This window comes from Ambystoma mexicanum, chromosome 9 (assembly GCF_040938575.1).
Source record: "Ambystoma mexicanum isolate Mex_15411 chromosome 9, UKY_AmexF1_1, whole genome shotgun sequence".
In the NCBI taxonomy this organism is placed as follows: domain Eukaryota; kingdom Metazoa; phylum Chordata; class Amphibia; order Caudata; family Ambystomatidae; genus Ambystoma; species Ambystoma mexicanum.
In genome coordinates, this window is record NC_090931.1 from 954,448,989 (window position 1) to 954,465,388 (window position 16,400).

Genomic DNA, 16,400 nt, shown 5'->3' on the forward strand with positions numbered 1-16,400 from the left:
AAGAAGGGAGCAAGATTTGAACTTGCATCAGCGCCAAGGACATTAAATAGCGGACATTGCAGCAAGGCAGGGGATGGAGCGTGTGAAGGTGGCCATCAGCATTCCGCTAAGTGGAGGAGAAAAACAAGCGTAATGAAGAGGGCAGTTATATAAGACTGTCAAGAAAGGTGGGATAATAGCAGCAAATGAGATATTTATTACGCCGGCAAGATAAGGTTAGAACTAAGAACTAGGAACAGAAGTCCTTATCCAGAAAACACATAACCATTTTAAACAGACACTGATTAGTTCATACCAAATTAAAATGTCCGTTATTCAAGATGGGCAGGTATGAGTCAGGAAAATGTGACAATTGTGGTCAAGCAGACACAATCCAGCATTATATCATATTAGTCCCGGCGAGTGTCAATGAGCTTGTAACAAGCAAGCTCATTGGCCCTCACCTCACTGACAAGGCACCGTTCTCTGGCGCGTCCGCCGGTGAATGGCCACCATGGAAAGGGAGAAGAGAGTATGGCCATTTTCTTTGTTTTCTTTTTTCCCTTTTTTTTAATGGCCATCATGGAAAGGGAAAAGGAATTACGTGCAGTCCCTTCTCCTGTTCCATAGCGGCCACTGAACTCGTTTACTTTTTTAAAAACTATTTTCAATGGGCGCCATGGAAAGGAAGAACGGACTTCGTTTTCTGTTCCATGGAAGCAATTTTTCTTTTTTTATTTTCAGTTGCGAAATGCCTGAGCGTCTCGCAACTGAAAATAATTGCTTTTAGTACACCAGTCTTACGGGCTGGAGTACTAATAGCAATAAGCCCCTCGCAGGGCGGTAATGCCCTGGCAGCCATAGTTACAGGCCCAAGCAAAGCGAGGGCCTTAACGCAGGCCTTGAAATGGTAATGTGCCCCCTGCTTGGGGCTTATTGCGTAATTAGTTCACGGCGAGGGGGATGTGGTGGCCTCCCTCACCAGGGGGGGCATAACTACATCCAGTAATGCCCCGGGGCCTTCGTTAAGGCCTTCGCTTTGCTCTGGCCTGTAACTATGGGCCCTGGGGCAGTAATGCACCCCGGTTCAGGGCCTATGCATTAAGGATGTCCAGAGTATGATCTACAAAGAAAGAACATGGAAGAAAGTCTTCAGATGTTGGGAACTGAGGTTGACTCGATTAGAGATTTTTTTAGGGCTAATGTGGGTAACTAACAGAATAAGAAGAATCAGAAAATACTAGGATGTGCCTGAGGCAGGGAAGTGGGGCAAACTGTAATTGGCAGACAATCAAACGTTACGCAGACGTTAATGACACTGGGTGCAAATCGTCAATATAAGGATGTCAGTCACCCAGGAAAAACCCTAAGATCTACAAGACAATCTACGAATCTGGATGCAGGAATAACGTGTGTGTGAGATCCGTCACCCCAGTGCGGTAAAAGGGCCAAGTTTCCTTTCCCCACATGGAATTGTAGCTGGATTCCAGCGTAAGGACAACTGTGAAATGCTCTGTTCTGAAAGGACTGACATCCTAAGAGAATTGTGTAGATATATCTTTGTGTAACTTGTTGTCACTCATTTTCTTCTAGCGTTTACCTTATCACTCTGTGTCTCATAGACATATCTTATCTTGTTTAAACAAGAGATGTGACCTCCTCCAACTTCACAGTGTACACCTCTGGTCCTTCAATTATGATTGTGACTAGAATTTCAAGCAACCTAATGGTGAAGAGAGAAAATCAATTGCTTATTCTGTAAGAGTATCATCTGTGCTATGCAAGATTACGTGGAATTGCTATTTGCCAAGCACATTCTTTTTGCATTAACACTTGTTTTTATTGCAGGATTCTACAGAAGAAAATGTTCTTGACAGAGGGTTAGAGGTAAATTTCAACATTATTATGAGAAATCTTACTGGGATACAAATGCTTGTGTGTCCAATCCTAACGCAATCAAGAGCATAAACTACCAGGCACATATATTATAATAATTGCCATGTACTAAGGTGAAAATACATTAACGTAGATCCTCCAACTCTGTTATATTCTGGTGCTATTTGTAAAGCTCATGGCCTATGTGTTTCCTTGTCTCGGAGACTCAAGTGATACAGGGAAGGAAGTCACTGCGGCACCACTCGAGGGTCGGGATCAGTGTGGAAGGTGGAAGAAAGGGGCCTGTCTTGGGAGAAATCCGGAAAATGTGCTAAGTGAGGGCCTGTCTGAGGGAGATCAGCAGTACAGTTCAGAAGGTAGGGCCAAGACTCCAGAAGGCGCTGCCACCCATGCGGGTGCAGGGGAACTGAGAGACAGTGAGCAGATGGGGGGGGTGGGGGGCGGAGGAGTGGAAGCGGAGGCCCGGGAGGTATAGAGAAAAATGAACACATTTGAAGCCAGGGCAGCTGCTCAACATTTATAGACGCGGTAAGGGAATTGAAGCCCATGGGAAAGGGCCCCCACATATGAACTGAACTTTGGCCGACCTGAAGAGGTAGTTTAAACCATCCCTGCAATAAAGTGGCAAACATCACAGTAGCTCTGCAGTGGCAAAAAACCCAAAGAAAAACTGAAGTGGTCTATTCACCCGGAGGAGTTTGTTCATCTTAGTGCACTGGAGGGAGCAACTAGGATCCACTGGAAGGTACTCCGTGCCCTAGCTCCACCATTTTATCAAAATGAGCATTTTCGGTTTGGACCGAAAGATGATCGCGGTTCCCATCCTGTTAGGCTGAAGTGTGATGTACTGAGCGTTGGTCTACGTGCAATGCTCTTTTGTTGCATTGCATTTCTGCCTTGCGGTGTGGAAACCGCAATTGCCATATATTATTAAATCTGCCAGCATACCCTTCCCAGGACATGTCCTTGTGATAGACCCCTGTAGTCATCGAGAATCAGATGATTCATAAATCCTTAAAGTTCAAGTCAATACCCTTATCCTAGACTACTCATCTGGGATTCTGGTTGCGGTGTCGCATATTACTCTAGGCTTTTGCCGAGTCCCATCAAAACAATGAAAATACTTTTATACTTGGGCAACACGTAACAAAAACAAGATTTTTCCCGACTTTTCCTGACTTACTTATTCATTTATACTTGTAGTTGATTTATAAAGCGCCAGTCACTTTATTGCGGCACACGTGAAAATGGGGAAGGTGGGGAAACCTTCAGCGCCTTCTCATATTCAGGTCAGGTAAGTGCAAAGAGAAAGGAAAGTAGGACAAGTGCTGCAAAACCCTCATTAAGAGGGCTATGGCCTCTATACTGGATTTATTTTTTAGAAAGAGTACCATTCAAGACCCCACTTCTGGTTCATAAGTCCTTCTGCAGAAGGTCCCCTCTCTTTGAAGACGGAAAACTTGTTCCTTAAATCCCTTCAAGGCAACCACACTTCACAACAGCCAGAGAAGGTGAGAGGCCGCAGAGGGGGCGATTTCCATAGATTAACCAGAAAGTCATGTGTTTTTCTCAAGCAAAGCAACCCCGCTGGTTCAATGGGGATTCAGCACACATATCAGATTCTGAAGGGACTCACCCAATCAGAATGGCTCTTGCCAAACATGTAATAGTATCAGACGCCTATTTATGAAGAGTTTGTATTTTCGCAATGAAGGTCCTACTCCTAGCTGATCCTCCCTTTTTTTTTTTTTTTTTAGAAATGCACTGTATTTTTCAAGTTCAACCACCCATAGTCAGATATTTCTTGGATCCATGATGGATACACTGCCTTACAGGGACCATGAAAGTTGGAAGCCCCATACGGCAAATTCAAATTCCAACTAATATCACAAGCGGGAACACCACATCGCCAGGTTTCCACTCACCACCACTCATTCCCCATCCAATTTTTTATAAAATAACCAAGTGCTTCAGCAAAGTGGGTCTGAAAGTCCAAAATTCATTATCCCTGAGGAAATGAAAAAATGAAAGCATTTTTTTATAGACTTCGGAAAACCATTGTTCATTATGCTAACAACTTCCCCAAAGCTAGGTTCTCTGCGACCTTACCCTACTAAATAGTCATGATTGGGTTTTTGGTGATTTCCAAAGCTGAGCCAGGGTTGGGTGGGCAACGATGATGAAATCTGTAATTAGAACCACCATATGGTATGGTATACTGACTAATCCCACGCACCATTACCACCACTGGGGCGTTCTTAAGGCATATATGATCCAACACCGGGTAAGATCACTCTCCATCTGAGTCCTGCGGTATAAGCACCACAGTGTCTAAGGGCAGCCGAATGCAAAGATCTCCTTTATTCTGGACAGGATTATTTTCCAAGATATATGCACTATAGAGCAGGCCCACCCTATTCGGGCAACATTACATATTTTGACAAAAAAGTGTGGAATTAGCTAGGATCACTTTATGTAAACACAGTGGCAAGAGATACGTATGAAGGCAAACCTTGTAGGCAAATTACTATATTGCCTTCACTTAAAAGATCTGTGGGCTCTGGCCCAGATATGTGCCCAGGAATTATGCCCTATGTTCACTCTCAGATCTTTGTACTGTTATGTCATGTAGGGCAACCTTTCTTTGGGATCCACTTTGTCTAGCAATCTATGGAGCTTGGACGCACAACCCATGCCAATCACATCTATCAGGTTGTGTTCCAAGGGTAGATGTCTTTCTGGTATCTGCTCCCACATGTTGAGGGTGAGAAATCCAGTGATGCATTTAAGTTTAATGAGATCTTTCAGTCTCTATCACCTGAAAGCATGTCTTACACTCCTCAAGCATCAGGGGGTGGTGGGGAGAGCTGTTCAATAGCAAAAGCATCTTCAGTCCACTTTGCACTCGGGCATTACGCCCTTCTGAAACCAGGCCTGGTGAGTGCTTTATTAATCACAGGTAAGTGTGGCCCAAGACCCGTACTGATCCCCATTACCTCAGCCCCCTAGCCAAGTAATGTAGGTCAGTCTGCCTAGAGTAGAGCAAAATTCCACTCGGGACCTAACCGTTTGATCGAAAAAGGGAAGCATAGGAATAGGGGATATCCACTACTGAGTGCACCACCTCAAACCACCTTATGCCCTCTTGAGGACCACCCTAATCAAAGCAATGTGAAAGCTGGGAGTAGAAGAAATATTGCTAAATGCTTCTGATGCCCAAACCTCCAATCCCTACCACTCTCATAAGTATGTTCCTAAAACCCTTGCCAATGTTTTCAAAGAGAACATGTTTTACAGAAAGACATTTAATGGAAACTTGTGGATTTTAACTCGAAGTTCCAAAAAATTTGCACTATATCCTGGGAACCAGGTTAATTATTACAGTAGTGATCCTCCCAATCTAGGATAGTTCCTCAGATGATGATTTATCTACGTCACTCTCAAGGCTCTGAAAGAGTGCGGGAATACTTTCGTGATAAAGAATGTTAAACACATGTGATTTTTACCCCAAGATAATAAAAATTCTCGATGGACCACTCAAAAGAGAATCTACCCTACTACCTGGCAACAGTACAGGGAAATAATTAAACCCAGGGATTAAGTGTGATTGATTGAGAAGCCGAAGCCCCTGCCAATTCGCCTCACTCGTTTATCATGGTTTATAAAGTTAATTCTGACTCTTCCATGTATAAAAGCACATCATCGAAATACAGTGGAATTTAATTTGAGCCACATGCTCTTGTCAGTCTCTGAATGTTATCACTCATGTGAACTGTCTGGGTAAGGGGTTCCATTCAGAGATAAAAAAAAAATCGAGGCTGGTAGGGAGGCAAACATGTCAAGTTTGCCACATAAATCTGATGGTGTCGGTGAAAGCTCCATTGAGTTTGATTCTAGTATAGAGATTGTAAAGACTGTGCAAACCATCCCAAGGAAACTCACTTGAAGCCAGAGTGTGCTCAGGGTCTTTCAGATGTATTCCCAGTCAAACCAGTCAAAGACCTTGTTGTTAAGGCCAAGAATGAGAAGGAATTCTAAATTGTCTGCCATGCTACGTGGTCTATGGTTACAATATTATCATGAGCATTCAGCTTTGTAATAAAATCTGCCTGATCTAAACCAACTAAGGAGGGAAGGGCTCCTACCAGTCGGATGGATAAGACCTTCACGTAGAACTTGGCGTTCATGGTGAAAAGGGCAATGTAATGCTATAAGCCACAATCTGTGGCTTCTATCTTTGGCTTCGGAAGCAGCACAATTCTTTACTTAGCTCTTGCATGTCTTAGAAAAGAGGGTAGAGAAGTCCTCTGGACTTGGCCTTTGATATATTGGAGGAAAGATATCCATGTGTCCGTATCTTCCTTTGTAATGGGGCTCTTGAGAGTCTTCAGTTTCCTCTCGAGCAACCAGCGTTGGTTCTCCCATTTTATATAATCCCGTTGATTATCATAAGCTAAATTATCCTCTGACAAGAGTGACCTGTAGTAGCCAGATAATATAGCAGCATTCCCATTATCTCAATATTAAAATGGATCCGGCAGACATGCAAAGTAGTGCTTGGATCTGACTAGTTTGACTGTATGTCTATTGATTGTTTTTTTAAATCAAATTGTTTTCCTCAAATTTCTCGCAGCACTTGAACCTCAAGGATCGGGTCTTTCAGTCGCCAGGTTAGTTTCGAGGGAGCTGTCGTTTGGTTACCCCTCAGTGAGACTGAGACTGCACAATGATTGGTAAGAGCCCAAAGGCTCAACAAGAGACACATATTGGACTGAAATGGAGAACACCAGGACCATGTCAATTTGGGAGGGCACAAAGGACAAGAGAGCGTATTCATTCTCCCTAGCATGGAATAATTGCTATGCCTCGCACAGACCCAACTCTCTCAGAATCTGAGCAAGAGCAACTGCCACAATGAATTCACAATAAAGGGGGCTATTGTTTTGTCATTAGTGGGGTCCAAGACCATGATAATTTTCCTCAAAAAGTGGCTTACCCTGAGGTAAGATATAACTACTTCTGCCATTGGAACAAAGTCTGTGAAAAATGTCTCTTGTTTATCATTTGGAGAATAGATCAAAATATGAGTGACCTGAAGCTAGAGACCAATCGGACATCAACAAGTGAAGCAAGACACAAACATGGGAAATTCCAACCACACAGACAGCTGCACAGCATGATCTTGTGCAAAGTGATACTGGCACTGTGTGCCAAGAAAGAACATAGCATAAACATTATGGATTTTCTGGACTGACATATGAGTAAGGCCCCTTGTCATTGGGCCACAACATACAATTTAAGCCCACACTTTCCCACTGACCCCTACAGCAACAGAAGACAAAAACAACAGAGCATAAGGGACCATGATTAGACCAAATGATTCTGGTGTCAGCTGCAACAAATCCTACTCCTGGGTGGAGCCTCTGACCCCTCTTGACTTTCCTCAGTCGCGTTCTTCGATAAACAGTCTCTTGGAACCCCATGAAGAACCCTCAGATGTGGATGGGCTTGTCTTCGTGTTTGCCAGGGATTCTCTGGTCTCTACCTTTGTGCCTTTTCCCATTCTATGGTCAGATCATATGGTTGTCCCTTTTGCTATGCAGATTGGTACTCCTCGTGTCAACCCTGAACACAAATACCAGATGCGAAACATCTGGCATAAAACCTCTAATGAAGCTATTGTTTCTAGCATCCAGGCTCAGTGCCTTTCTTCTGACACCATCAACTTCTCTGTTCTGACCCAAGTTTTGGCTCACTGGCCAACACGCTAGCCCCACTTACATCTTGTAAAGTGGTAGGCCAGCCCTGGTTTACTGATGAGCTGAAGGAGCTGCGGCTTTTGAAACGTCAAGCCGAGTGGGAATGGTGGCGCACATACTTCCTTTGCGACAGCATTGGCTTCTCTCAGGCCACTTAATCCTACCACCAAGCAGTTCATCTGGCTAAGTGTACTTACTATACCGAGAGGGTGGAAAAGGCCCTCAATCGGCCCACAGAGCTCTTCCCATTAGTACACTCGCTAATCTTCGGTCCAGAGACTGCACTAAAGGTGATCCCCTCTCAGGTTCTCTGTGATGACTTGGCACATTTGTTTCTCACTAAAGTTAATAACATACGTGATCAGATACGTTTATCTCGCAACGGTACTGATTGCAGAGATGCGATAACCACTGTTCCGTTGCTTGAACATAAATGGTCCACTTTCCCTATCGTCTCTATTCAAGATGTTGAGGGGGCGATTAGTCAACTCAAATCTGCCTCTCCCTCTGATGCAATTCCCCTTTGAATCATAAAGGAAATCACAGCGTTTAACTCTAACTGGATAATGGAAGCAGTTAACGACTCCTGCCGTTCAGGTTCTATCCCCTCTGAACACAAACATTCTATTGCTGTTCCTCTCTTGAAAAAGATATCCCTTGATCCTTCGGTACCGGCCAATTTTTGTCCCATTTTGCTTCTACCTTTTTTATGAAGCTTTGGAGTCCCTTGTTTCTCCCCTTTTTACTTCCTTCCTTGATCACTCCTCTTTTCTGGATCCATTCCAATCAGGTTTTTGTCCTGGTCGAGGCATGGAGAGAGTGCTGGTTTCTGTGCTTGATGACTTGTCCCTGTTGGCCGACAGGGGTGTGTGTTTGCTCTGATCTTGTGAGACCTGTCAGCAGCATTCAACATGGTTGACCATCGTGTGTTGCTTGACCGCCTCGTCCTTGCCGGCCTCTCTGGCCAAGTCCTTGCCTGGTTCACCTCCTTCTTGATGGACAGTAGTCAAACACTAGCCCTCTTCTCATTTCTCTCCGCTGCCACCTCTGTACTTTGTGGGGTCCCTCAGGGATCCGCCTTGTCCCCAGAACTTTTTAACATCTATAGTCAGTCTCTTGTCTTGCTCATCCGCTCCCACGATTTCAGGTGCTACTCCTATGCTGATGATGCTCAAATCATCATCCAGCTTGATTCCACCCAGCCTGTCAGCGATGGGTGGATGATGGGCAACAACTGGCTGAAACTTAATGGGGACCAGACCGAGGTCCTGATGATGTACCCAATCATGGTCCCAACTCTGGCATCTTCCCCCCTCAGCCCTAGTTTGGTCCTCAGTTTTCTGGCCAACGGAGTGGGGTCCTTGCCCCACTCCAGTGCTCGAGGTAAAGAATTTGGGCCTCAAATTATCTGCCTCACTGTCCACCTGTGCCCAGGTCAGCGCCATCTGTAAGGCTGGGTTTTTCCAACTCAGAGTCCTTCTCAAAGATCTACTTTTTCTCCCAGCCCTGGTTAGGCCAGTGGTGTCAGCTTCCCTGGTCCTTAGTTTCCTTGATTACTGTAACTCTGTTTTCCTTGCACAGCCCCTATACTTATTCCACCATCTGCAACTCCTTTAGAACCACGCTGCTCGGATTTGCACAGGTACTTCCCATGGATCTCATATCTCACTGGTCCTCCGCTCGCTCCACTGGCTCCCTGTTTTACAGCAAGTGCAGTTAAGTCCTTTACCATTGTCCACCAAGCTTTCTATGGCATAGGAGCGGATTTTTTGCAGGAACAATTCCAGCCATATTTACCACCCTGTGTGCTTCACTCTAAAGATGCCTGCAGTCTTTCGGTTCCCCGCTACCACTATGAGCTGGTAGGTGGGTGGTCTTTTTCAGTGGCGGCTGCAAAACTTTGGAACTCTATTCCACCTACTCTTTGCGCCATAAGCAATCATTTGGCTTTTTGGCGTGCACTGAAAACGTATTTGTTCTAATTGCTGTATCTGTCATGTAGCAACACTGGAAGATGTGGAGACATTGGTGGATCAGCTTGTGTGCCGCTGCGTCATACACCAAAGCTCCCGCCGTGGTCTAGTCTTCCTCCAATATGGCCGCTTCTAATATTTCTATCCTCACTCCCGGTGGAGCTTTGCGTTGCAACCCTCATGTGTTACTTTCGAGTAAGATGCTCAGTGGTTACTCGTAGCTTCTGTTCTCTGGCTGTTTTCCTCTTTCCCTCTCAGCTTTGTCCTCGTCCTGGGCTTCGCCCTCTCCTCTCCCTGCTGTGCCTCTGCTCACTTGCGAGCGCCTCAGCGTCCCTCATTCATTCCTTGGTATCACGCTTCCTTTTTTTCCTTTGAGCTTCGGGCTCCAATTACTCTGTCTCACGGTCTTATTCAGAATGTATACCTGCTATCCTCTTCACATACCAATGGATTGCTACACATACCTCCTGCATACTGGACAACTGACTCAATGGGTATTTTCTGCTTCAAGGCTTTTTCCCCTTCATTTGGGCTGTACCCCTCAGGTTCCTTGCACCCGGTTCGCACCAGAACTCTGGCGCGATGGCCTCCAACGGGGACAGACTCTATCTCCACTCTGGTCGCACCTCCTCTAAAGGTAAAGAAAAGAAGAAGAAGAAGGCTGCAAAGGACTCATCGGACTCAGAAGGTGAATCACAGAGAACAGTGAGATCTGTGAATATCACCCGCCTTTAAACCCTGATAGATCTCCTTCTAGTGCCAAGATGCTTTGGTAATCGTGCGCTTCATAAGTTAATTTACCATAACATAACATAACCAATCTGGATGGAGCAAAGTCCTGAAATACCTTGATGTTGGCATCTCTAAATGGAATCTTCTGTCATGTGTGGAGCACGTCCATGATCTATTTTTTGTCTTAATGAAAATTAACCTGGCTATTGTTAAGGTATCTGGGAGAAGGGCCTTTTCATGCTGTACAGAAAAATGGGCTCCATGTGCTCTATCTAACATCATTTCAAAGCTGTCCTGGAGCTTGAGAATGTTTCAAACAGATCTTGCAATACCCATTAGCTCTGAACTCTATACATGTTTTGGTATGCATTGAATGCGTATATTATACTGACATGATCTATTTTTAGCATCCTCTTATTTAACCTGTAAGGGCATAGTGAGTTTGGAAATACCAACGATCTGCTCAAATGTGGTATTTTCCACTTCACCCAACCCCAGCTCCACTTCTGTCACCTTTTTTATCAAGGCTCTTCACTTTTTGGACTAATCCACCCACACTGCTCTGATATTATTTTTTAATGTCATTCAGGGGATGTCGAAAGTCCAACTTGGTGGTTTCCATCACCATGGCCTCCATGGTCTCACTATACACCTCAGTGACGATCCTTTTATTGGACTTGGGTTGTCTTGGACAGCCATGAAAGAAAGGATAGTGCCCATTCTGGGGCCTTTCGATTGTTTAGTGCTAAATTTGTTACTGTAGTATTAGATGTTCATTTCATGGTGGATTAATACAATCAGAGTCTCGTTGATCTGTCACCCTTTTGTTGTACACCATGTCCATTGCCCCATCAGCTCCAAGGCCATCATCATTTAATGTTAGAGTCTGAGTGCAAGTCTGCACAAAACCTGGGTCCAAAGAGTTCTGTGCGGGAAGGGAAAAGTCACCCAAGATCCACTTGTGCTCAGATGCAAGAACAACCCACTCACTTCAGGCCTATGCAAGCTAGGTCACACATTAAGGTCCTTATGAAGTCTCAAGAGCCTCCCCTGATCCTCCAGAAAGTACTCAATGAAGGTGCGGTGGTGCCAGTCCTGTGGGTGTTTTTATTAGGCTGTGGCAATGCTGATGAGCACGTGGTTCGGCTGTTGGCAGGGAGATGGGAGGGAGCCATCAAGTGCTTCTTAGAATTCGGCAGGGTGGCTACTCCGTTACAGAACTGCACTCTGCCACCCCTGCCAAGCATTCCCTGCACTACTAACATTCGATCCACGTTACTAAAGCCCCTCCCAATTTATAGCCAGTCTCCCGATCAAAGGCTATAAGCGTTTTATGCACAGAGCCCAAAAGCAAAAGTTCAAGGCAACACCTTGTAAAAAAGAGAGCAACACTTCTACCGAACCCAGAACATGCTTGTCCGCCCCCAGATAGATGGACCTCCACTCACCCCGAGCATCCTTGTTGGGAATCAAACCAGGTCTGCGATCCTTACAGTGGGATCCGCTCAGTGCCAAGCACAGGGGTGTGGATACCATCTTGGATCATGAGACAGCAAGTATACAGAATCTTTGTATGTGCCAATAACACCCCTCAAGTCCTCACTGGGTGTACATTGAATGTAAAATATTGGCTTAGCTGACTTTATTACATTGGACATCCCAGCATGTTTTGGTATGCCCTCTTGGAGACCTTCTTCATGGGAAAACATTTGTTAACATTCTTGGGCAGCTGATCTGAATGTCCTCTGTCACTGGTGTTATTTTGTATGTTACAACATCTCCCTTCTTCCTCTTTGTGCCTCCTGTGTCTACCTTTTGGATGGACCTTTTGTTCCTTTGTTTCTTTCTTTTTTGTCTGTGCCTCTGAGGGTGTGGTGTAGATGTTCCTTCCTCTCCCGAATTCACTCTTCCTCAGGGCCACCACATCCATTGGTTATCTAGATAGCCTCCTTGTTTCCAAACTGCTTCTGTCCACCGCAGGATCTGATGTTTGACAACTACACTATTGTGGTCTAACCTCATTCTTTTATGACAGTCCATAGAATAAATGGCTGTTCCTGGCATCACCTGGTAAAAGCTCACATTTATGACAAATGATAAGTTAAGAGTCCTAATTCAATGATGAGGAATCCATTACTGCATCTTATTTCGTTATATCATGAATTATTTCAGTATTACATTTAAAATTATTCCTTACATTTGTTCATTGCCTTCTTCAAATATTCAAACTTATTCAGAATTAAAGTGCTTGTAGTGCTGGTTTATCCTCGCTCTCCTTGTTCGTGTGCATTCAATTTGTTGTGATTATTAAAAATCTATTAGAGCTGTATTACAGAAACTTTAGACCTTGTAGTGTGATCTGCAGTGTGATTTCTTCAGTGTTTTAGAGTATTTTTGGAAAGATTTCACTGCATAGGTGCAACGTTTCTGTAGGGTTGGCTCTGGTGTGCCGTGTATTATATGTTACAAACTATTTAAATAGTGACTTGGTAGCAAATTAGAAATGTGAGCGCATGATTTCCCAACACATGCACCTGAACTTTCAAATAAAGCATGTCTTCTCATTGCGGGTATAACGTGATGAGAACAATACCATTTTTGACCCAAATGGGGAAACCTAAACTGATGGGATTCATACTTTTCTATTAAATTAATTTGCGCCTTACAATGTTCCACTTCGCTTGACACAAATATCAAATTGTAGCAAACAGTGTGGGTAAACCGCAAAAGTACATGAATGTTTGAGAATCAACAAATAACTAATGTTCATGAATATGACTTGCAGTTTTTCCTGATGAAACCTGAGCTGACCGGCTTTTTGGTGACCGCTTGCTTCATCACTGTATGCTGGTTCGTCAAAGACAGTCTGCGACTCAGTGACGTCGATAAAAAGCATGTGTTCATAACAGGCTGTGACAGTGGCTTTGGGAACCTACTTGCTCAACAACTTGACAAAAAGGGAGTCAGTGTCATTGCTGCCTGTCTGACAGAAAAGGGCAGCCAGGAGCTGCAAGCCTGTGCATCGCCCACACTCAAGACGGTGATACTGAACGTCACAAACCCTCGCAGCATTGACAAAGCTGTGGAATTTGTAGAGTTGGAGACTGGAAATAGAGGTAAGAAATACAATGGGGAAGAAACGGTTCCATACTGTAAACCAAAAGGATGGTATGTAGTTTGACAAAGAAGTAAAAATTGTTCAAATTTAAGGGTGTCCCATTTTCTAATTGTCCAAGAGTAGAGGTTTACACAACACCTGTTGATTTGGATGGTCGCTCGATCAAAATTGGGTGTGGTGTCGGAGTATATAATGATTAGGTTAGTGGCTGGTAAAGCAAGTGCATTGTGGGATGGGACAGGAAGGTAAAGCGTGTAGGTGAAATTTTGACTGATCATGATTGGGTGATCTTGTGTGGACTGCTAGTATAGATGGGATTGGGATTGTGAACATAGGGTGGCAGTGTGTCTGTCTAGACTGCTGGATACAGGAGTGTACGTTTGGCTGCAATATTGAATATGTGCCCGTAAAAGGCTAGTACTTTCTCCTGTCAAACACTCAAATCGCATCGAGGAACAGAAGGACATGCAAGGATGGAGGAAATGCTTTAAAGCTGCCATAGTGCACTCAAGATGATGAAACCTTGGGGGATAGTTTGATATACTGCAAGTGCCATGCTTCCCAAGAAGATGAAAGTTTGGCGCATCTAACATCTATCTGCGTTATATGAAGAAGATGAAGAAGAAACTGATATTCATGAATTATTTAACTTCTTGTTATACCCATTAAATGTGTCAATCCATCCCAGCCAGTCGATAGGCCTCCAACTAAGCATCAAGGGGCCAGTGCTGAACACCTAATGCACTACTGCTGATCTGATACTGCACTATAAAGTGGAAAATGATTGCATTGTGAGTTTCAAGCTAATACATATGTGTTTAACCTATTGCCAGGAAACACTTCCAGATAGTTTTCTAGCCCTTAATCTGTGAAAGTTCTTATGTTCACAGTTTTACATATTATTTTCAATTTACATTTGCTTTGTCAACCAGTATAAATCATCTTCAGGAGGTTATTTAAATGTAATAATCATCTTAAAATAATGTTAAAAGGGGGAAAGACAAAGAAATTCATACACGTTCGTAAGTATGTTATCTTAAGGAGAAACCTTTGTTAAAAAAGTACATTTTACGGATCTTACAATATATGAGTGATACAAATTATACTATGATTTGATATTTAGGCAGAGTGTTTGCTACTCATGTAGTGTAGTACTAATCTGTAAATAACGTGGATTGAGTGAAAAAGTGCAAAGATCAAGCAACATGTGGGTCAGACGCAACAATGCATTCAGAGGACCTATTGAACACCAGCAAAAAAGACAAAATACAGGCGTTTGCAGTGAACTACTGGACAGGCATGAGAATTCACAAAGGACGGAAAGCAATTGATTAAAATTAGAAATGTAACAACTAACATTATGGCGGTACAAACCTGGTGGTGGTGATGATGATGATGACAAAAGTGTCTAGCTTCAAGTGCAATTAATGGTGTCCCACAGGATAAAAACAATGACAGGTTTATAATGATGCACTAGACGATAGTGGCTACTGAACTGGGGTTACGCCCAGCTCTTTAAGACGAGGTAGCACCACCCGGGAGATGAATGGGGATGCAGAAGTTCCAAACATCAATAATCAAAATGACTCAGGTAGTTGACAAAAAGGTTTACTGTTTTAATATCAATTATCTAAAACAGGGAGTACAATGGACATCAACTGACATCTCAGCGCATGGTTTCTCAATTTGCTTCAGAAAAAACATCTTCTTTATAGTAAAAACTCATGATTGATGACGTCAACCTACGAATTTACTAACGTCATCCTGCATGGCAAACTACAAAAACCTATTGAAGAAAGTGATAGGACTGGAGGGAACATCTTAAGTACATGTTCCATTTTAGTCTAAGAAAGTAATAGGCTCCTTAACATTAGGTGGGGCAACTAAGCCCTCCCCTAAAACAGGTCGCTATGAACGTCACTAAATACACAACATCCCATTGGTTACACAAACTATAGGACCCTTAATCACACCACCCCCTGCAATTGGTTGGCACTCTTGCATCCGTCAGTACTTTTCCACCTACGTTAGCAGCACGCAGGCTAGACTTCCAGGTCCTGGTGAGCTGGTCATAACCATAGCTTACCACCAATTAGCATATCATCACCTCAGTGGTCTGCTGTCAATTAAGGCTTTGAACTTGACCTTGGGACTGTTCCTTACTCTGGAGAGTTCAGGGGAGTGAAGGCATGCTCTGCCTCCATGTGTAGGTGTGGTTGTCATCTGTGTCCAACTTCATCCGTCCACGTGACTGAAGACCACTAAATTGAGCTCCAGTGTATTTAAAATACTATTTTCTAATAGACCTCTGACGTCTTCCTTGTTTTTGTCCATGCCTTCTGAACAGGAGTTTCGTTCTTTCACACGATTTGTATCCAATGTCTGTTCATCTCAGTCTGATACGACCTTGGCTTCTTGGGGCTCATCCAGCCTTGCCTTTCTGAGTTTCACTCATGTTAATTCAATTTCTTTTATAACTGTGACACACTGAAAAGGCCTTCTTTTCCTGTCCAGCACTGCTATAATACGTAGTGGAAACATCCATTCTTTACTCATTCCTATATATGTATACGTTGGCGCATGCCACAATCTATTCACTATAAAGCTAGCCTCAAGAATACTTTGTCTGCTTGTTTTTTTTGCATATTTACACATATAAAATGACTTAATATCGTCACCATTTCTGTAGCATAAATTTCTTCATCTTGAGCCCAAGATGTCACTTGTCTTTGATACTTTCTTGATGCCTTATAGAATATCTGTATTCTCTTGTCTCTGCATCTTTTCTATGTACGTCAGGCTTGTTTCATGTGTGATGTCACCATTCTTCTCTTCCATTCATTGGTCCTGCTTCTTCTGGCATTTCATTCAAATGGCCATCATACTGTCATGTATGCAGCTATGGCTTTCTTAATGGGAACCTTGCTTCCAGGATTCTCCTTG

General features: G+C 43.6%; 1 protein-coding gene across 1 annotated transcript in view; it reads left to right on the top strand.

Moving 5' to 3' along the window:
• Positions 1-16,400, top strand: part of LOC138488826 (retinol dehydrogenase 7-like) — a 184,941-nt gene that overhangs the window by 67,456 nt on the left and 101,085 nt on the right. The window contains exons 2-3 of the mRNA XM_069616156.1: positions 1,828-1,866; positions 13,125-13,455. Coding sequence (XP_069472257.1) covers positions 1,828-1,866; positions 13,125-13,455 — 370 coding nt within the window. The remainder of the gene's footprint in view (positions 1-1,827; positions 1,867-13,124; positions 13,456-16,400) is intronic.